At 53.4% G+C, this 19676-nt stretch overlaps 8 protein-coding genes; 5 read left to right on the top strand and 3 right to left on the bottom strand.

Annotated features, from left to right (window-relative positions):
* Nucleotides 1-2085: 2085 nt before the first annotated feature.
* Nucleotides 2086-3130, bottom strand: GSBLH_T00006175001 (uncharacterized protein; the record flags this gene model as incomplete). Its single annotated transcript, XM_013039305.1, has 5 exons — nucleotides 2086-2373; nucleotides 2402-2549; nucleotides 2578-2839; nucleotides 2869-3021; nucleotides 3094-3130. 5 exons carry the CDS (start codon nucleotides 3128-3130, stop codon nucleotides 2086-2088), a joined length of 888 nt encoding a protein of 295 aa, XP_012894759.1.
* A 602-nt stretch (nucleotides 3131-3732) lies between these two features.
* Nucleotides 3733-4351, top strand: GSBLH_T00000991001 (Holliday junction resolvase YqgF; the record flags this gene model as incomplete). XM_013039304.1 has 3 exons in its annotated part: nucleotides 3733-3898; nucleotides 3928-3992; nucleotides 4023-4351. 3 exons carry the CDS (start codon nucleotides 3733-3735, stop codon nucleotides 4293-4295), a joined length of 504 nt encoding a protein of 167 aa, XP_012894758.1. The 3' UTR covers nucleotides 4296-4351.
* A 488-nt stretch (nucleotides 4352-4839) lies between these two features.
* On the top strand, nucleotides 4840-6035 carry GSBLH_T00000990001 (uncharacterized protein; the record flags this gene model as incomplete). XM_013039303.1 has 4 exons in its annotated part: nucleotides 4840-5265; nucleotides 5299-5376; nucleotides 5408-5827; nucleotides 5862-6035. 4 exons carry the CDS (start codon nucleotides 4840-4842, stop codon nucleotides 5985-5987), a joined length of 1050 nt encoding a protein of 349 aa, XP_012894757.1. The 3' UTR covers nucleotides 5988-6035.
* Nucleotides 6036-6127: 92 nt separating this feature from the next.
* Nucleotides 6128-7114, top strand: GSBLH_T00000989001 (uncharacterized protein; the record flags this gene model as incomplete). The annotated part of the gene is made up of 1 exon (XM_013039302.1): nucleotides 6128-7114. The coding sequence occupies one exon, from the start codon at nucleotides 6128-6130 to the stop codon at nucleotides 7112-7114; it is 987 nt and encodes a 328-aa protein (XP_012894756.1).
* A 290-nt stretch (nucleotides 7115-7404) lies between these two features.
* On the top strand, nucleotides 7405-7771 carry GSBLH_T00000988001 (uncharacterized protein; the record flags this gene model as incomplete). XM_013039301.1 has 4 exons in its annotated part: nucleotides 7405-7495; nucleotides 7531-7573; nucleotides 7605-7670; nucleotides 7705-7771. The coding sequence occupies 4 exons, from the start codon at nucleotides 7405-7407 to the stop codon at nucleotides 7709-7711; spliced, it is 207 nt and encodes a 68-aa protein (XP_012894755.1). The 3' UTR covers nucleotides 7712-7771.
* Nucleotides 7772-7795: 24 nt separating this feature from the next.
* On the bottom strand, nucleotides 7796-8997 carry GSBLH_T00000987001 (uncharacterized protein; the record flags this gene model as incomplete). XM_013039300.1 has 1 exon in its annotated part: nucleotides 7796-8997. One exon carries the CDS (start codon nucleotides 8995-8997, stop codon nucleotides 8185-8187), a length of 813 nt encoding a protein of 270 aa, XP_012894754.1. The 3' UTR covers nucleotides 7796-8184.
* A 10-nt stretch (nucleotides 8998-9007) lies between these two features.
* Nucleotides 9008-10921, bottom strand: GSBLH_T00006174001 (uncharacterized protein; the record flags this gene model as incomplete). Its single annotated transcript, XM_013039299.1, has 7 exons — nucleotides 9008-9352; nucleotides 9383-9884; nucleotides 9915-10107; nucleotides 10139-10498; nucleotides 10532-10637; nucleotides 10690-10806; nucleotides 10838-10921. 7 exons carry the CDS (start codon nucleotides 10919-10921, stop codon nucleotides 9008-9010), a joined length of 1707 nt encoding a protein of 568 aa, XP_012894753.1.
* Nucleotides 10922-11434: 513 nt separating this feature from the next.
* On the top strand, nucleotides 11435-14263 carry GSBLH_T00000986001 (uncharacterized protein). XM_013039298.1 has 3 exons: nucleotides 11435-11671; nucleotides 11707-11816; nucleotides 11848-14263. Exons 1-3 carry the CDS (start codon nucleotides 11572-11574, stop codon nucleotides 13087-13089), a joined length of 1452 nt encoding a protein of 483 aa, XP_012894752.1. The 5' UTR covers nucleotides 11435-11571; the 3' UTR covers nucleotides 13090-14263.
* The last annotated feature ends 5413 nt before the right edge of the window (nucleotides 14264-19676 follow it).

Raw genomic sequence — 19676 nt, 5'->3', positions numbered from 1 at the left:
ACTTTGTCTCATTAAATTATCAGACAATTCTCTTCTCTCATTCGAATTTCGATGGAAGATTTGATTGTGGATTTCCGCTATGACTGACGACGGAGCCATCGCATCAGTTGCACCGTACATTACGGGTCGCGCTGTGGTTTCGATGGGTCGCTCGGACTCTCCTTCATAAATAAACATTGTGTCTTCTTCGCTTCCTGAAGTCATTTGATTTATCTTTGTTTCTGGTCGGATTTCAGTTTCCACCGTTTTTGGCATGGAAAATTCGGATGAAGAATAGGTAGAATACATGTCCTTAAGAGTACTTTTGAGAAGGTGGATGTATTGTCGAATCGTACGAATACCCTGATCTGAACTAGCTTCATCCTCTGAAACAGTAGCACAAAAGGTATAAATCGATTTGGAAAGAGTTTTCAGTTCAGTTATGTAATCTCTTTGCTGTATTTGTTCTTTTGTCAGTTCTTCATGATCTTCGTCTTGGATTGAACTAAATGGAGGAAATGCTGGAAGTACCAGATCCATGAACGTAACAACTGATGTTTCGATAAGCGATTCATCAAATAAAGATAAAAGACATATACATTGAAAGAAATGATACCCAAGTTCACAGAGATTATCGATTGTTATCAGTTCAATCCATGCTGGCGTATTTTCCAATTCCACCTTCTCTTGGTAACAACTAACGAGATCTTTTAAAATAGAGACTAACTGAGTGTATAATTTATCTTTCTTTAATTTATTCGAAGAATTCTGTTTAGGACTGTTATCTTCTGTTTTCTCATTCTTAACTAAATATCCCAGTAAATCCACGAAGCGCGCACAAATTTCCTTCAAAAACCTACTCAACATGTTGCGACGTGGTTGTTCTTAATTGTATTTTAATTAAATGTAGTACCTAACAACTCAAGTGAAGAATGTGTTTCGAGTATAGATACAGGCGGAAATGCATATCCTACTGGATATCCTCTTCTTACAGATTCGACTTTTCTAATATAAGCGATTTGTTCTGTAACAGACTTCTAATCAGTTAACTAATGGCGTAGAAAAATACGTAATAATAAATAAAACCCTCCCTAAGCTGTTTTAGCTTATTAATATGCGTCGAATTTACCCGAACATATTTCCATTCCGCCATTGAAACAAACTGCGTAATTTTAAAATATTCTGGTAGTTTAAAGGGGTATCCAGAGTTGAGAAATGGGAGAAAATCAATAATGTATCCGTTCTAGGAAAGTCAAGTTAAACAGGGAATTTCCCACATGGTTACAATCTTCTCCAGTGTCGAAAACGTTGGTCGCGTTTCCTAAGGTGGACGATTCTTCAGTCTGCGGTTGAGCCGAACCAGCACCGCTTGGCCCCAGGATTTTGCTATCTGAGCTTTCGTGAGTAGATCCTGTAACCAATCGATTACCCATTTTTATTAACTTAATAATATGTATATAACAAGTATGAAAAAATGAATATTTGACTACTAAGAAAAATATAAAACACACAGAGAGAATGAGAGAGACGTTCACCAGTAACCCTATAAACAGTGTACATGAAATTACCCTACAATTCCTCAATGTGTCATCCGACACCTTCGCTACCCTCGGTAATCTCAGCTGTCCCTTGTTCACAACGAAATAGCTCTCCTCTATCTGATTATCCGCCACCAATGCTGTCAAATTTTTATTTATTCCCGCGGTTCTATTATGTGTGACAGAACTTGATAGATCGTTGCTGGAGGGTAGGACGGCCCTCTCTGCCGACGAAGCACTCTCTCCTCGCTCTGGCTTGAGTAATTTATTGGTATTCTTCGCAATTTGCTGGGTTTTATGAATAATGGTTTGCATATTGTTTGCAGACACGTGACCAGGCTTGATTTCGGTGAGATTTGCGTTTTGCAATTCGGAAACAATCGAAACAGTCGAATCCCGAGTGGCCTTGCCATCCTTCCCCTTCTCTTCCGTTTTGCTCGCGCTCGTTTCCTTCCCGCTCTGAACCGCCTTCTTCGTCTCCGCGGGTTGTCTCCCATCCTTTTCTTTCCGCTTTGCCAGCGGGAGCGTGATGTCCTCATGATTCTGCATCTGAATAGCTTCGTTGGCGCTACAGTGCGTAAAGGACCCCAATTCCCTCCAAATCGGATATATTCGCCACGCCGACTCCCCATCGTCTCTTCTCGAGGTCGAACACGACGCTCTGTCCCTGCAGGAAGTTATTTCCGATCACCGTCGACGGATCCGAGTACACGCCCAGGCAATACACCGAGCCCTCCGCCTGGAACATGTAGAACCTCCCGGCCACTTCCAGCGCGCAGTCCGCGCCCAGCGCGATTTTTACCGCGGGGAACAGCGACAGATCCCCCGCGGAACCCAGTCGGAAGCAGTCGTGTTCCTACCTTCCACGATTCCACCATTCCTACGCGTAGACGCTTCACCGCGGGGAAAGTGCGGTTTGCGCGGCGGAGCGCTTCGCCCAGCGCGGAGTGAAACGCCTGCACAAAAACCCGATACTCGCTGGAAATCAGATAGGAAAACGTGGAACCGCTGTCGATCATGATGCCGCCCATCCTGCATGAAACGCCTTCCCCGTTTCTACGAATTCCACTTTCCGAGATCGCGAAACGCCCTCTGGGAGCCGATGAAAATCCCCGCGGTGAACACGCGGAAGTACCGCTCCATGGAGGAGAAATGCGTCCAGCAGAGCGGGCGAAGCGGCGCGGCGGCGTCCATGCCGCCCAGCGTCATGAAACCCCCGCCCTCGATGAAGCAAAACCCGAACATTTCGCGGATGGCGCTCTGCGGGTTCGCCGCGCGCAGCGCGTGGATGTGTTTTTGGAAACTGCCGATGAACGACATCTCTGAGGGAGGGGGAAACGGGGAAACCTACCGCGGGGAGCGAGGCCGATGATGCCATCGGCGAGTTGGGACTTGAAGAGCCCGCCGGAGACGGTAAAGCAGCCGAATTGATGGTAGACTCCGTAGGAAGAGAAGGACGCGCTGTCGCCCAGCGGAACGTGCGCAGATGTCGGAATGTTGCCTCCTAGCCAAACCGTGTCCCAAAAGAGCGGACCGCTTAGATGACTTCCTTCCAGATAGGACTATGTAAAAATACGATCGAACTGGTACCTGAGTAAAGTGACAAACCCCATCCTTACAAATTGAACATCTCCCACGATAGGTCGTTTCGTTGCACCGCACAGAGTAGAGTGAAGAAAAAACTATTTAGTTGGAACGAAGGATATTCGGATCGTTTTCGATAGGGATGGAGCAAACGGATGGTTTTGATGAGTTCCGCACGTAGTACAACTTACAGTTAAAAAACAAAGCAGAACTCACGAATCGCAGGGAAACGCCAAAATGCTACTTCCTGTATCTAGAATCACAGTCTGTCGTTGTGGTGGAGTTCCTACGTAAATCAGTGAATAAAAGTATCTGATGATCAGTGCAAATCACTATTATTTACCCAATTTTCTTTGAGTCACCATATGTAGGAAATAATGACAAGTAGTCGTGGAGCTTCCTACCATAAATGGACTCAAACTCGGAATTGTTCAGTCGTTTCCAGTAGATAGGGAATTTATAATAGGATGCTTCAGACTCCACTCCATTCACACAGAATAACAAACTTAGCAAAAACACAATCCAGAACACCTTGGCTTGCTTTCGAAACATTGTACTCGACTAGCAACGCGCGTTGACACACTGAATGAACAATTTTCTATTTTCCAAAAATAGTCGATAATTTGGCAGAATGGCGGTGTTGACTGTAAAACAGTTGCAATCGCTATATTCCAAGGTAGCCCACATACGACCTAGATTGTTAGGATTGGATGTGGGAACAACTTTTGTTGGAGTCGCTCTTTCCGATCCAACACTCACGCTTGCACTCCCACAAGGGACGCTACTCCGCACCGATTGTTATTTTGCGAAGTTACGTCAAGAGTAGGTTTACGTCCATTTAAATCCAACCCACTAATAAAGCTCGTGCAGCAGTATCGAACCTTTGCATTTGTAGAAGAGTGTCGGAGTGGTGAGTGATAGGTTGTGGGACTGCCACTTTTGGAGAGTGGAGAAGAATCTATTCAGTGTGAAGATGTCAAATTGTTTATTCACGAGTTTTGGAATCATACCGAAATGCCCATGCCAGTTGTGTTTGAGGATGAATGGGGGAGTACCCAAATGGCTATGGACGACTACCGGTATCAGAAGAAGCGAGACTGGAACAGAGGATTGCGAAAGAAGGACGAAAATGCTGCCGCCATTATTCTCCAATCGTTTTTAGACTCTTTTGATGTGAAACGCCCCGATCTGTGATTTCTTCCAAGTGTCTGTACGGGCGTTGTCATGGATAATAATCGTGCAAATACCGAGTTTGTTTGCTTGAAAACACGATTGCTGTATGAATTGTGCGATTCGCATTTCTGAAACTCCCAGATTAGTCATTTCAAAGAAAAGTGTTTTCTAATTTGGACCAGTAATTACTTTCTCGGAAGTAATTCAAGTAATATTATCTATTCCATTCTGTACATCGACTTACTTTCGCTTCTTTATGGATTATCCTAGAAACGAAGCAAACAATTCTAAATCAGGAAGACACCACTGCAACATGGCCGGGGACCACTTTAAGACCTGCCTCCAGTGTTGCCAGATGATGAACGAAATAATTCAACTCCGTTCAGCGTTGGGAAGAACGGAAGGCATGGAGAAGAGGTCCAAGAAGAACTTCACCATCGCCCCGACTCTATACACTTTCTTTCGAAATGGTCTGGCTAAACGCCACTTGGCTCGGTAAGTGCGGCATCATGCATATCATCTAGATCTGCCAGCATTTCATCCTCTGATATCCTTGATTCTTTAAATGAAGATGACAATAGTTATTTGGAGAGTATTGTTCAACAGTGTTACGCTCCCCTCCCAAACGCCTTTTTCTCATCACATGATTTTGTTTACCAATATCTGTTTCTATGTGAGGAAATGTGTACGAAGCATCTCCATCTCTTCATTAGGCAATATCCTCTCCGCGGAGCCCCGTCTTTTACAACTCAAATCCCCAGCGTATGTTTTTGGAGATTTCCACGGCAACCTAGCCGACCTCCTCGCATTCGCTCGCACATTGTGGCCACTCGGCATTCATCTCACTCCGGGCACTTTTCTCTTCCTCGGCGACTACGTCGACGGGGGCCTCTTCGACCTGGAGCTGCTCTCCTACCTCTTCTCCCAGAAGATCATGTTCCATGACAAAGTGTTTCTTCTTCGTGGAAACCATGAGATTCGGTCCGTCAACGTACCCGTTTCCACGTTTCCACTCGACCTCTAGAGCGGTTCTCTGTCTTCTCCGCTCTCTTCTTTTCTCGATCAGCTTCGATCCCGTTTCCCCGAAGACCTCGCTCTCACCGTACGTTTCCACGTTTCCACGTTCCTCCTAGCTCTGGGACCGCACCAACCAAGTCTTCGACCACCTCCCGCTTGCCGCGGTTATCGACGACGTTCTGTTCTGCGTTCACGGCGGCGTGCCGCGGCCTCACCGCGACCGATCGCCGCGCTCCATCGCCCAGATCCGGCGGATTCCCGCGCCCTTCGACCCCTCCAAGGATTCGGCGCAGTCGGACCCGCGGGAATCGGACGATCTGGAGACCAGCGAGTTAGTGGCGGATTTGTTGTGGCCGCGTCCCGCGGGGACGGGGGAGGAGGGCGCGTGCGGGGGCTCGGGGGAGGGAGAAAGCGCGGTTCGTCGGTTTTTGGCGGGAAACGGTCTGACGCACGTGCTTCGGGGACAGGATTCGACGATGGAGGGCGTTTCCGTGGGGAAGGACGCGCGCGATATCGCGATTTGTAGTACATCGGGTGTAGGACGCGGAGGAAGAGAGGACTGAGGAGTAGGGACTTCGAAATGGAAACGCGTTGTGTGGATGCATTTTGATCGATGGGGAAACGCTCTATGCGATTAACCGTCCGAATGGAACAGTGGCGGAGGGAGAAGTCGGTCAGAATGATTTCGTGGCGTAGAGGTGTTCGCATCTCTCGCAATTAGAGTGATTTGTTTTTTGTTATTGATCAGTGTTTGTTCCTCGACACTATGAGCAAGCAGGAACCGAAGACGAGGGAGAGACGGCGGATCGAACCAATCGCTCCAGAATTGGGGTGTGATGCGATTTCAGATTTTTACCTATAGAATTAATTACGCATCATCTCCTCTTCTCGAATACTCTTATCCCCCAATCAATGAAACCATCGTTACGAATATCACAAATGGTGAGCTTTCGGAGGCGAGCTTATGTATAGCCATTATTGCAGTGCCCAAACTATATACTCAAGTGCTTCATTTGATGAACAAGATGAATTTACCTCCTCCTTTCGGTCCAGCAAGGAAGCGTCCAGCAATGCCTGAAGCAGGTCAAATAAAAGATGAGATCAAATCCTATGGAGAGAGTGTATTGAAGAGAAACCATGAAGCTAAGGAAGAAAACGTGAAAAAGAAGCAACAACAATTAGGAGAGGAAGAAGAAGAAGAAGAGGAGGAGGAGGAGGAGGAGGAGACTTTAGATAGCAAACGACCTCACATTGATAATCCATTTAGTAAGACCGAGGTGATCCAGCCACCTGCTCCTTCTACAGCTCCTGCAAAGGAAGCACCCTTGATACAGCCGGCGAAAGTCATTTCGGTGGACAAGTCGGAGATCAAGAACATGTTCGCTACTCCTACGGCTGTTCGTTCCTGCGTTTCTCTACAAGATATTCTGAAACATCGCATCAGCAAAGAAGAGATGAGCCATCAGAAGGCCTTCAAAAACTACTCCTATGGCGATCCGAGTTGCAAGCTGTATCTGCGAAATATGGCGAAGGACGTGACAGCGGACGATTTGCTTCGCCTATTTGGATGCTTTTTCGATAGTGACGAGGAAGCCAGCGCGTACACGGTGGAGATGGAGATGAAGTGTAGGAAACTGGAGATCCGCATTATGGAAGGCAGGATGCGTGGCCAGGCGTTTATTACGTTCCCTTCGGTGGAGTTGGCGCGCGAAGCGTTGGTTACAGTGAATGGATATTTGCTGAAGGAGAAGCCGATTGTGATAGTACGTGGAGTGTTGTATCTCTATTGTAGTGTTTCGGAAAGCAGACGTAGCGAGCGATAGGAGCGTTATCGTGTTTGTTTTTACACATTCCAAACGAAATTGAAATGTCGAGAATTTTTGGAATTCCAGTTTTTCGTGAATCTTTCATACATTTTCATTATGGCTAAGAAAAGTAAGAAGAATCAAGCTCAGAAAGAGGCGGAGAAGCCCGAAGTAGCTCCCCAAAGCAATCCGAAGCCTGCTCCTAAAAAGGAGGACAAGGCTGCTGTGAAGAAAGAAGCGACAAAGCCCGTGAATAGCACTGCTCCGAAGAATGCTGGAGCTACGTCGAAGAACGAGGAGTGTACGAAATGCGCAACTTGTCCCCTGAAGGGGTGCTGCATGGCTTGCCGGAGATCGGAATGCGTCATTTGCCGTCTTTTCGGCGCCGGTGTTTCTACTGTGCTCACTCTTCTGATGATGTTCTTGTATATCAGCCTGGTCGCTGCTGGATTTGTTCTTTTCCTCATCGTGCGTGATGTAGGTGATTTACGTGGTGCGTAACGCGTAGGATCCATCGGTCACCTTTGATCTTTGTGCTGCGGATGCGTCTAGTTGTTTCAACGCCATTACAAACGTACATTCGCTGCGTCCTCATGATTCCTTTATAGGCTGTGAAACCTTATCTCCATCCCTACAAATTGATTTCCTATCTGCGTGTCCAGGGCTACATCCACTCTTCTGTTTGTTCACAAACAATCCACTACTCAACAACCATCTCCCCCACGATATGATATGTGAAGGGTTGCGGGCACTCGACCACATTCCTCTCCCCATTATCCACATCGACATATTGGCACGGTCCTTCCTGCGTGTCTTTCACCACCAGCACTCCAGGAGTGGTGTTCATGGTTCGAATCCACTCCCATCCCAAGACGGGCCTGAATCGCTGTTGGAATAGGTACATATGGGGCATTTGCGTCGGCGTGATCCGATTTCCATTCGGGACAGCAAAGTACTTCGGCTCCTCCGCCTTCGCCATAACTTCTCCCTGCATCACCTCCATGATTTCCTCGCCGTCCACTTCGCCCGACCCCATTTTCTTCGCCAAGTCCGCAATCTCCGCGCTATCCGCGGCTCCCTCCGCATTGCTATCCGATTCGTTCTGCCCGCGCGTGCTCGATCTCCGCAGCGTGGACTGCAGCGCCGCGCGCTTCGGCTTTTCCTGGAAGCTGAAGGTGACCGTGGCCTTCTCGACCTTTTCCTCCTTCTTCACCGGCTCCACGTACGCAAACCGGTCCTCCTCCTGGTCGCAGTGCATCTGGAAGTCCTTGGGCATGTGCAGCGAGGCGTCCACGCCGATCACCAGCGTGGGCACGAGCGCTTTGACCATGATTTGGACCAGCGGGTACCACTCCCACACTTGGCAGCCCAGGAACACGCTCACCGCCGCTTGCCGACGCAGTCCGCCCACTCCCGTCAGCTTCAGCACCATGTTCCGACCCCCTGCGTCCAGCAGGCCCGCGCCCAGCAGCGCGCCCTGGCGTTTCAGCACGGTGTCGGCGCGCTTGGCGCCCTCGAAGCCCTCGTTGCGCAGCACCTTCATGATCTTCTCGCGATACACGGCGCTCTACGCGTCCAGCCGACCCCCTGCGACTCACCTGCGGCGTGTTCACCGCGTTGGTCTCCATCAGCAGCGCACCCAGACCGATCGCCGCGCCCTGCGCGACGAAATCCTCGGGGTCGTCCATCGCTTTCAGCAGCAAGTCGCTCAGCTGCGCGTTGGCCGCGCCCGCGTTGATGATTCCCGCGATGAGCGCGGCCGCGTAGCGGATGTGGGGGTTGAAGGACTGGAGGAGAAGCTGGGCGGTGGGCAGGAACGCGGCGGGCTGGTCGATGAAGACGAAGCCGAGCGCGATGACCGCGTTGCGCCGCACGTTTTCGGAGACGTCGCCAGCGATCATGTCGAGCAGTCTACGCGTGATTCCCCGCGATTGCAGTCCACGTGGCCACGGCGTCGTGATGCGTGTGGTGCGCAGCGTGCGCCAATCCGGTGCCCAGCGCGCCGCTCATGCGGAGATAGGCGTTGCTGTGGGTTCGGAGCATCTGCAGGATCGATTCGCCCTGGTCGCCGGTCTGCAGGAACATCAGAGCCATGCCGATCGCCACGCCCACGGCGATTCGGTCGTGCGACGTGCTCGTGATGATGGGGACCAGCACGTCCAGGATCAGCGACTCCACTTGCGAAATACTATTCTCGCTGCCACAGTTCACCAGGCCCAGAGCCACTCCCGCGGCGAACCCTTCGAACGGCTTTTCCTACAGCTCAGAGAGTGGAAACGTGGAAACCGCGAGGAGATTGAGGAGCAGGTCGGTGAGCTCGGGATCCATGGATCCGAAATCGATGAGTCCGAGGCCCAACGCGCTGGCATGGACGACCATCTCTTTGTTGGGATGCGTCTCCAGTGCCTGGTGCATCCGCGTGCAGATCTCTGGAGCCACGCCCTCGCCTTCGCCCATCATCAGAATGGAGAAGCCGTAATAGCCACCGCCCAGCTCCTCTTCCTTCTCGCTGGTGAGGTAGTTTCTGAGATGCTCCTGCGCCTTCTCGGGGTCAAAAACGTGGGATAGCGCAAAGGACGAGATAATGCCGAACTTGGTCCAGTTCTCGGCTTCCTTCAGCCAGCTGATGTGGTTCATGACGAACTCGTCGGTGCCTCCGATGTTGGCCATTCCGTGCGCCACCATCATGGCATGCTGCACGTTGGTATCCGCGTAGTGGACGAGACGGACGTAGTCCTCGAAGAGCCGACTGTCGTGATGGTTCAGACGCACGACGAGCTGGTGGATGCTAGGCGTGGAGGGAGTGGGAGAGCGGTACAGTCGGTTGGAGACTTCGCCTCCCAGAATGGGAGCGAGGATCGGAGCCAGGGGCTTCGACGGGTCGTCGTGCGAAGCCAGGTCGCGAAGGATCAGGCGGAGAAGCGAGGGGTCGTTCAGCTCGTAGAGGAGGAAGCAGATCTGGCAGGCAGCGGCGAGATCGGATTGGGCGAGCGAGGAGAGGAAGGAGTGCACTGCGAGGAAGCAATCGAACGAAAGGCCCACGGCTGTGGAAGTCGCGCTGGAGAAGCAGGCATTGGAACACGCCGAACCAGTCGCTCTGCTCCTCGAGAAGGCGGCGGGAGAGCGAGTAGAGGCTGGCTTCGATGTCGGGAGGGTAGTTGTATGTCGAAACGAGATCGAGAAGCGTGTGGACCGCCTCGATGGAATTCGCGGTGCGACGAAGCGAGGCCTCCAGAAGGTCCAGACGACGGCATTCCACACTAATGCCCACGAGGTTGGAAACGTTGCGGGCGTTGAGGGATTGGGAGAATATGAAATTCACAATTTGACGAATAGAATCCGGAATCTCGGATTCCGGAACTTTCTTGTTGCAAGCCTCCTTATATCCGTCGATGCATGTGTCTGGTCATTTAGAATGCAAATAGAAATAGGTACTGATCATCGCTTTGACAAAGTACGAATCTTCGTTTAGATCGAACAGTGGACCGGACTGAAGTGCGTAGTCCAGGGCTTTGTAAAAGTCTTGCATATGGAAATAGCACTAACCATTACACCTCCTAAAAAAGACAAACTTTAGAAATAAGGAAGTTTACGTAGCAGGAAAGTTCCTTCGATATATCGCTCGGTGTATTGATGAGAAACTCCAAATGTTGAGTGATATCAGGCCAGTTCTCGTCAACGCATGATAAAAGTCGCTTAATTGCAAGAATCTACTCATCACAATCCAAGGGAATAGCCTACAGATACCGATTCGTTCCACCCTTCTAACATGGTGAACAAGCCTTCGATATTCGTTTTACCCTGTTCATACATATATCCGTTCATTTTAAATCAGAATAGTTATAATATACGATTTGAGAAAGTGAAACTGAGGTTCAAGTTGAGAACAGTCCGTGTACTATCGATTTTTCGAGTGTATTCGACAGGGAATCGTTCGGAATTGTAATTATAGACATTTGGTGGGAGGTGGGAAAAATGGTTCGATTGTTTGCTACAGCAGCCAACGCGACTAAATCGGTGGTTGCTTCCTAAACGAATTCGGATCCTGCCCTGGTTCTGCGTTTTTCTGCAAAACGACACTCAAACTCGAAAACACCGATTTTGGGCTTCCGTCATCGAAAATAAATAGAGCTGCAGTGTCTTCATGGAAATAGCCTAGTTAAATAATGATTTCGCTATGTCTCATAAGGTCTGAGGATAAGCAATTAAAATGGTATGTTCTCTAAAGCTGATTGGGCGCACTGATTCTGCGCCAATCAGCTTCGGTGCACCGATAATTCCTTATGGGCAATTCTGGTACAAATCTTTCCATAAACCGGTATGATGCAATAATGCCAACTTTGGTGATGCCAAATATTGTTAGGCAGGTATGTATTTTGTTGGATTCCGTGTGTGCTGTGTTCGGAAAAGAGGGTGGGAGATCGAAAGGGTGCTAATCTTTGGGAATAGATATTTTTTGAAGTTCACACAGTATCATGGCTAGTAAGAACACTATGAGCGACAGAAACCTGGTGTCGAAGGGTACATCGTCTGACGACAACCCTACGCCTGGATTTGTTTTGAAGGAGCTTGTTAGTAGGTTTTTGGGGAGTTTGGGTACTACTCTCTAGACTCTACCTTTGCTGGACCTAAGAACTGCAAGGATTTGGTTGGTCTGCTCGTTCCTCGTTTAAAGAAGTCGGATCCCAATATCAAGCTGAAGGCTCTTAAGATCATCAACGTAGGGTTGCCACCAGGGTCCGAACGTGTAGTACCTGATCGTGAATGGTCGTGTCGATTTCCAGAAGGAAATGAGCGCCCACCACCAGCTCATCAAGGACTGCCTGTCTTTCACGGGCCCTCTGGACCCGCTGAAGGGTGATGCTGTGTACGTGGCCATCCAGACGACGGCCAAGGAGACCATCGACAACCTCTTCAACGAGACGCTTCGTAACCGCACCAACTTCACCCGCCCCGTGGACTCCTTCGCGGGCGCCTCGGTGTCCTCCCAGCCCCAGCCGGGCATGCAGGGCATCGGCGGTGGTTCCCGCGCCCCGGCCGCTCCCAAGGACGACTGGCTCAGCCGCGCCAAGGGCACCTTCGGCGGCAACCCCGCCGCGCCCGCGCAGCCTGCGCAGCCCGCCCTGGCCGCCCCGGGTCCCTTCGGCCAGCCCCAGCCGGCGCAGCCGCAGCCGACGGGTCGCTATGGCGCCGCCCCTGCGCAGCCGGCCATGGCCGCTCCCGCCCAGCCGGCGCAGCCCGCGCAGCAGGCGCGCGCTGGCGGCATGTTTGCGCGCAAGCCCGCGGCGGCGCCCGCTCCGGTGCCCGCGGCGCCGGCGTACCAGCCCCCCGTGATCAAGGCGGGAACGGCGGTGACGGACGGAAGCTACGAGCGCAAGCTGGTGGAGGAGCTGTGCACGCCGCAGGGAATGCGCCCCGAGCCCCCCAAGGACAAGCTGGCGCGCTTCGCGGGCGCCTGCCAGACCCTGGACGCGGCGGTGGTGGGCCCGATCCTGCTGGGCAAGCTGTCCGACAAGAACTGGAAGGTGGTGATGAAGGCGCTGTACACCATCCAGGAGATCCTGAACACGCCGAACACGGACGGATTCAAGGCGTACTTCAAGGAGAACACCGAGGAGCTCCAGGCGCTGGGCTCCTACAACCACCCCATGGTCAAGAAGATGGCCGGCACGGTCTTCGACCGCGTCTCGCGCTGCCGTCTCGGCGATGAGGGCGAGGAGGAGGAGGAGCCCGAGGAGAGCTTCGCCGCCGCCCCTGCGCCCGTCGCCGCCGCCGCGCCCGCCGATTTCGGTGCGTGTTTTCTCTCCCCTTCACCGCAGATTTCTTCGGCGCCGCGCCCGCTCCCGCGCAGCCCGCCGCCGCGCCCGCGCCGGTGCCCGCCGCCCCTGCGAGCAGCGACCCCTTCGGCTTCAACGCCACGTCGATCGACGACGCGTTCTCGGGCCTGTCCGCGCAGCCCGCGCCCGCCGCCGCGCCGATGGCCGCGCCCGTGAGCAACGATCCCTTCGGCTTCAACGCTGTGTCCTCCATCGACGACGCCTTCTCCGGGCTCTCCGCGCAGCCCGCCGCACAGGCTCCCGCGCGGCAGACCATGCAGCAGCCCCAGCAGGCCAGCTTCGATTTCTTCAGCACGCCCGCGCAGCCGCAGCAGCCCGCGATGAATTACGGAATGCCCGCTCAGCAGCCCCAGCAGCCTGCGATGAACTATGGAATGCCTGCGCAGCAGCCTGCGATGAATTACGGAATGCCCGCGCAGCAGCCGCAGCAGCCCGCGATGAACTATGGAATGCCCGCCCAGCAGCCCCAGCAGCAGGCGTCGACGATGAACTTCGATTTCTTTGGAATGTAAGAAGGAGCCGTTGCTTTTTTGCTGAGCTGTTTGTTGACAAAGGACGATGGTGCCGTATTTCTCTTTATAATTTTTTTGTTTGTTTGTTCCCGTATTTTTCCACCCGGGATGCAGAGTGTACGCACGGACACTGGCTTTTAGCGTAGACTACTCAGGAGAATACTTCGGATTCGCAAGAAGTTAGTTCGTCTGTTTTGCCAGATCAGGGAGTACGTCCTTGGATGGTCTGTAATCGTAGAATGCCGGTGCCGTTTTTTGGAGTGGGCCGTTCAACTCATTCGCCTATTCTTCAGGACTTAACTTTGAAAATCCTGGATCAAATAGAGCTGCTCACTACACGAACTACCAGGATATTATGCCTCCAAGTAGTGGTGAGTTTGCGTTTTTTGCACCTACTGGAAGAAGCACGATGCCAGAGCAATTACTGTCCAACTCTGGTTCCAGTGATCATTTTTCAACGGTTCCAAGCTATCCCTATGCCAAGGGCGGAATTGCTCCCTATCAAACTCGTTTTAATTCTATCGAGGAAAAGGACCCGTTTCTTAATCTGCCTCCTTCATTTTTGCCGTACTACACTGCTCCCTCTGTGTCGTACCCTTCCATGCCGTACAGTTCGTCTCCTCCTCCTCGTCCTCTCCGTTCCTCTCGTCCCCTTGCTCCGGGCGGTGCTTTGCAGCCTCAGCCCCCGCTTCAGCCCCAACTCCAACCTCCATCGCAATCGCAATCTCAATCTCAATCTCAATCTCAATCTCAATCTCAATCGCAGCCCTCTTTAAAGAAAGCAGCTCCAAAGCCGCTGAACGACGTTGTGGACATTGCCAAGGTCGATGCAGGCGAGGACACCCGTACCTACATAATGCTGCGGAATCTGCCGAATCGGTACCGTCTGGACCAGGTTTCCGCGGTTCTGGAACGTGCTGTGGGGAACAAGTTCACCATCGTCAGCATGCCCGTGGATCCTCAGACCTCGCGGAATCTCGGGTATTGTTTCGTGCAGTTCACATCGACGACGGATGTAGCGAAGGCGTATCGAGCTGTGAGAGCGCGTTTGGGAACTGAGGCGTAGATGCAGAACCAGCCGTGGCCGGAAACGGAGAGTACGAAAGTCTGTCAGTTCTGTTATGCACGGATTCAAGGGAGGAGTCAAGCGCCGTACGCGGAAAGCGGCCAATCTAGATCACGTACTTTCTCAATGAATAATCGTTCTATCGCGAAACCTAATCGTTTGAATCAGAATGGAATTGTTTCTGATCGCTCTACGAGAGTAAGCAGCCACGAAGAAGTTACACAACCTTAAGGATGTGGATGTGGGTGTGGTTGCCAACGTTTCATGCGCTGTATGTTTGAAGTGGATGTTTTTTTATTGTTTGCTGCAATAAACAATTTGGGGTGGTGTGTTTCGGTGGATGTGTTCTGTTTTGTATGTTATGCAGTTCCGGTGGATATGAGTCTGAACCGTTGCGATTTCCACGAAATCCATGTTTAAAATACCGGTTTCTTGCATATGTTTAAATATGTTCTAGGCACCTTAAATAGTGGAAATCACGGCGCGACGACATACCTACTGGTTTATATTTCAATCATTCGAAATGGGAGGAACTCTATCTGTTGAAGAAACAGCTTACTCCCGGTTTGCAAAAGACATCAAAAAACAAAATGTTGATTCCTCCGAGTCTATGAGGAATTTCGTGAGCAACTGCACGAATATGATGGTAGCCACGCTTCGGTTGACTTATCCATAGGACAATTCCAATTTGCCGCAATACAAGGCCAGTCGACAAGTAGTTATTCGATTATTTGCCTCATGAATAGCCTGTGGATCTACTGCTCGGCCTTTTAGAGGAAAAACTAACCGAGACAAGTTTGAACTCCGAGGATGTTTCTCTGCATATTTGAGCTAATCGCTAGATTACACTGATTTTAGAATCTATTTATTGTGCTATGCTCTTCTCAGGAGCCTACGACTCCGCCTCCGAAAACGCGGACAAGTTAATAGAAACTATTCTAAGCGTTCTGAAGAATAGCGACAATGTCCTATTTGAAACCTTCTCTTTATGTCCAGCTCACTCCCGACTGCATTGCAATGGCTATCAAAGCTCTTCGAGCCATGTGTTTCCGCTCTTTTTGCCTCAACGAGGCTAGCTACCCTCCCGAAGAGAGCTACTTCCAAGCCTTTACGGATCAGAACGGGTATGTCCCTCCCTTCTTTTTCTTCTTTTTTTCTCATTTTTTAGTTTTGCCTCCGTTTCCAAGATGATTCTATGGAACCGCGATCCCTCCTACCGCGCCTCCTCCGAAGCGTGTCTCTTTTTCTGCGAGCTGCTCAACTCGCGTCGCGATCACTACACGGGCACCCAAATCGCCAGCGTGCTTTCGCTCCTCGCTCCCCTGCTCCCTTCCCTCTCCCTCCTCACCTGCACTCAGTCCCTCCCCGCGATGGAGCAGCTCCTCAAGGCCGCCGTGCTGACCAGCAGTCGCGACGCCTTCCACAGCCTGCAGCTCCTCTTCCTCCAGAACGGCAGCTTCCTGGCGCACCTCACCCGCGCGCTGCAGGCCCCCGCCGCCCCCACCGCCGCGTTCAGCCGCGAGTTCGTGATGCTCACCGTCACCGACTCGGTCGAAGGCGCGCGCACGCTGGCGCGGATCTTCCCGCTCTCCCTCGTGAAGCGCCTCGAGATCCAGGGCAAGCCGCTGGCGCTGGAGGGGATGAATCGGCAGCGGCCGATCGAGGACACGGCGCAGGACATCGAGGTGGCCGAGAACATGGCGCTCACCGCGCTGGCGGGCTGCCGCGTGAATTGGAAGGGGTTCTGGTCCTCGCTGGAGCAGGAGCAGAGCGACTACGCGTTTATCTGGAGCCAGGAGATGCGGCGCAATGTCTCGGAGGCGCTGGCGAGCGAGCTGAAGGAGCTGGAGAATCGGCGGCTGACGGAGCCCGGCGCGGTGTGGGACTTCGAAGGGTTCCGCATGCTCTACCCGCAGATCGAAGCGTTCGTGTGCGTGGACGGGTATTATCTGCAACAACTGCTCGATGCGCTGGAGAACGGAAAGACGGTGAGCATCGTGAACGTCGCCGAATTCGTTCGCCATGTGTGCGATCTGTACATCGTCACGCGGAACCTGCACACGCGGCGCGCCTTGCTGTATCTCATCCTGCGCGTTGTGCAGATCGACGAGCAGAAGGGACGGGAGTTCCCCGTTCTCCGCTATCTCTGTTTCATTTTGGAAGATCGAGCGATCGACACCGTCCTAGAAGGCCTGATTCTCCAGATCCTCAACCTCGTGTGCCAGTTCCCGCTGTTGACCGAGCAGTTCCAAGACTACAACGGCGTTTCCACGATCGCTACGATCCTTTCGCAGCTGGTCACGCAGCTCGTTCAGCACGCCCAGCACGCCCAGCACGCCGGGCGCGCGCAGTCCGTTCGTCCGCTAAGCGAGTCTCGCTCCTCAATGGACCCGAAGGACCCGATGAACCCCGCCGTTTCCATTGCGTCCAGCAAGTCGGGAACGCACCTCGCGAAGCCGGATCGGATCTCGCTGCCTCTTGTGCCGCCCCGTCAATCGGGGTTCGATGCGATTTCGGACGATGACTCGGACTCGGTCATGGAGATGAATCCGCGAGCCAAATCCGAGCCGCAGCCTGAGTCTCTTTCGGCGTCCGAAACGGGATCCGAGTCGGAAGGCGAGAGCGAAGCGAGCGCTGGAGCGAGTTTGAAGTGCAGCTGCCCGCATCTTTCCGCGGGCGATCGATGCCAGCTCGCCTTGTCGATCGTTCGCCACACCTGCGAGAGTCTGAAGCGCATCCGCAGCGCCTATCTCACCGAGGCCATTCTCTCGCGTCTCCTTCGCTTCCCCTTACTGCTCTCCACGCAGGCGAATCTCGTCGAGATGGCGTCCATTCTCATGATCGCGCTGGAGACCTCCACGCCCGCCCAGACGCTCATTTACCGCTCTGGAATCTTCCGCGTGTTCTTGCTGCTGAGCTGCGAGAAGGAAGGCATGCCGATCCCCGTCGCGCAGCTGTTCCATCGCTACCACGTGATGCAGGAGCCCACCGATCTGCAGAACGCGTTCCAGGACGCCAACGAAGAACTCACCGATCTTCGCAATCGGCTGCAGAACGCGAAGAACACGGAGGAACGCGTCGAGCTGGCTCGGAAGTACTCGTTCCTCCGCTTCTTCCTGCCCGACTCCTTGATCGCCCTGCTGGAACGCGAGGGTCCGAGCGCGTTCTGCAACGTGTTCAATGCGGACCGCGTCGAGACCAGCGAAGTGATTTGGAACCGAGCGATGCGCGAGCACATGCGGAGCTGCATCGCCGACCAAGTGCGCGAGTACTGCGCGGAGATCGCCGCGGACTCCTCGGCGGTGTGGAGATACGTGCCTCCGCAGCCGATCAACTACGAGAACATCGACAACAAGCTGTGCATTCGCCACGTGTTCTTGGAGACGTTCCTCAAGCCGGAGTGCAGCGTCCCGCCCACCGTGGACCCAGTCCTGTTCTTCCGCGACCTGATCGACAATCTGAACACGCGATGGTCCACGCTGACGCGAATGAAGGGCGACATCGACGAGATGGTGCTCTGCGACATCCGCATGATCCTCCAGTCCCTGCTCAAGGTGCTGCAGACCAAGAAGGAGGTCAGCCAGGTGGGCAAGAACGAGTTCGCCACCATGGAGCAGTGTCTCAACTGCGACCTCAACTTCGAGTCCAGCCAGCAGATCGTGGGCGACGTCCTCGCCGTGCTCGCGGAGGCGCTGTGCCCCGCCTCGTTCGGCAAGCCGTCCATGATCAACGTGCGCAACTGCGCCGACTCGGACGTCTTCGAGTCCTTCAACTACCTGATCGAGCAATTCCTGCCCAACGACCTCCCCGAGCTCCGCCAGCGCGACCTCCCCAAGTCGCAGATTCTGTACAAGACGCTGAGCTGCGTGAAGCTGATCGCCAGCGAGGCGGGCGCGCATCTCTGCGACGTGCTCGCTCGCTACCCGACCCTCATCCACACGCTCTCGTCGTTCGTCGAGCCCAACTATCTCGAGCGCAACGGCGAGGTCTGCAAGATCGCCATGGAGACCCTCGAGGTCTTCCTCCACCACGCGCGTCTCCTCGACATCTGCGTCAGTTCCGGCTGCCTGATCTTCTTCCTGCAGGTCTCGATCTGCCTCGAAGAGCACTCCGAGCTGGACAAGCAGCTCATCCAGCTCACCGAGCGCTGCCTGCAGCTGCTCATCGGCGTGGGCAGCGACGTGACGGTCCCCAGCAAGGTGCTGGAGGCGCTGACGCTGCTCGTGACGCCCGGTCTGGTGAAGGCGCTGCGCGCGGGCGAGTTCATTCGGATGGTGCGGAGCGACAACGTGCGCGCGCCGCTTCTGATCTGGAACCGGTCGATGCAGGAGGCCTTGCTGGATGTGCTGGACCGCGAGGAGAGCAACATCGCGACCAGCAGCGACGCCCTCGTGAGCTGGAACGTCAGCGCCTTCTGCGCGGACCAGGCCAATCGCAGCATCTACAAGAACCTCGCCTCGGAATATGTCATCGACGAGGTGTTCCTGGACCCGTTCCTCCAGCAGCCCGACGCCCCGCTGGCCGATCCCACGCCGGAGCACTTCCTAAAGGAGCTGGTGGCGAAGACGCTGCAGCTGCAGGACCTTCGGCAAGGCGGTCTGACCGATCCGAGCAACGAGGAGAGCGTGAACGGCTTCCTGTACGCGACGGTGTGCTCGCTGATGAAGCTGCTGGAGGTCTACGGGGATTTGGTGAGCGTGTTCATCAACGATCCCCGCGTCTGCTCCGTGTTCCGTCTGCTGATCGACTCCACGCTGCCGTGGAACATCGTGCAGGTGCTGCTGGTGCTGCTCCGGTCGGTTCTCGGCACGCCGACGGCCTGCGAGCGACTCATCGAGCTGGTGCCGGACATGCAATCGCTGCTGCAAGACGACAACACCGCGTGCGAAATGCTGGTGCTGGACATCCTGGAGCTGTTCATCCAAAACAACGACCAAGTGGTGCAGCGCATCATGAAGAGCGGTCTGATCCTCACGCTCCTCGATATGAGCTTGTTCTACGAGAAGGAATACGACCCCTACGTCCAGGACCGATCCTTGCAGGTTTTGGGCAAGATGATGAAGTCGTTCAAGTTCGGAGAGATGGTCCGCGAGTACATGATCACGCTGTTCTCCCCGCTGTTCCGCACCGAAGAGGAGGAGCAGGCGGTCCTGCTGAACTGCAGT

This window comes from Blastocystis hominis, assembly GCF_000151665.1.
Source record: "Blastocystis hominis, Singapore isolate B (sub-type 7) whole genome shotgun sequence assembly, scaffold_1".
Taxonomy (NCBI): domain Eukaryota; class Bigyra; order Opalinata; family Blastocystidae; genus Blastocystis; species Blastocystis hominis.
Note: the sequence above shows the minus strand (reverse complement) of the source record. Positions and strands in the feature narration are given on the sequence as shown.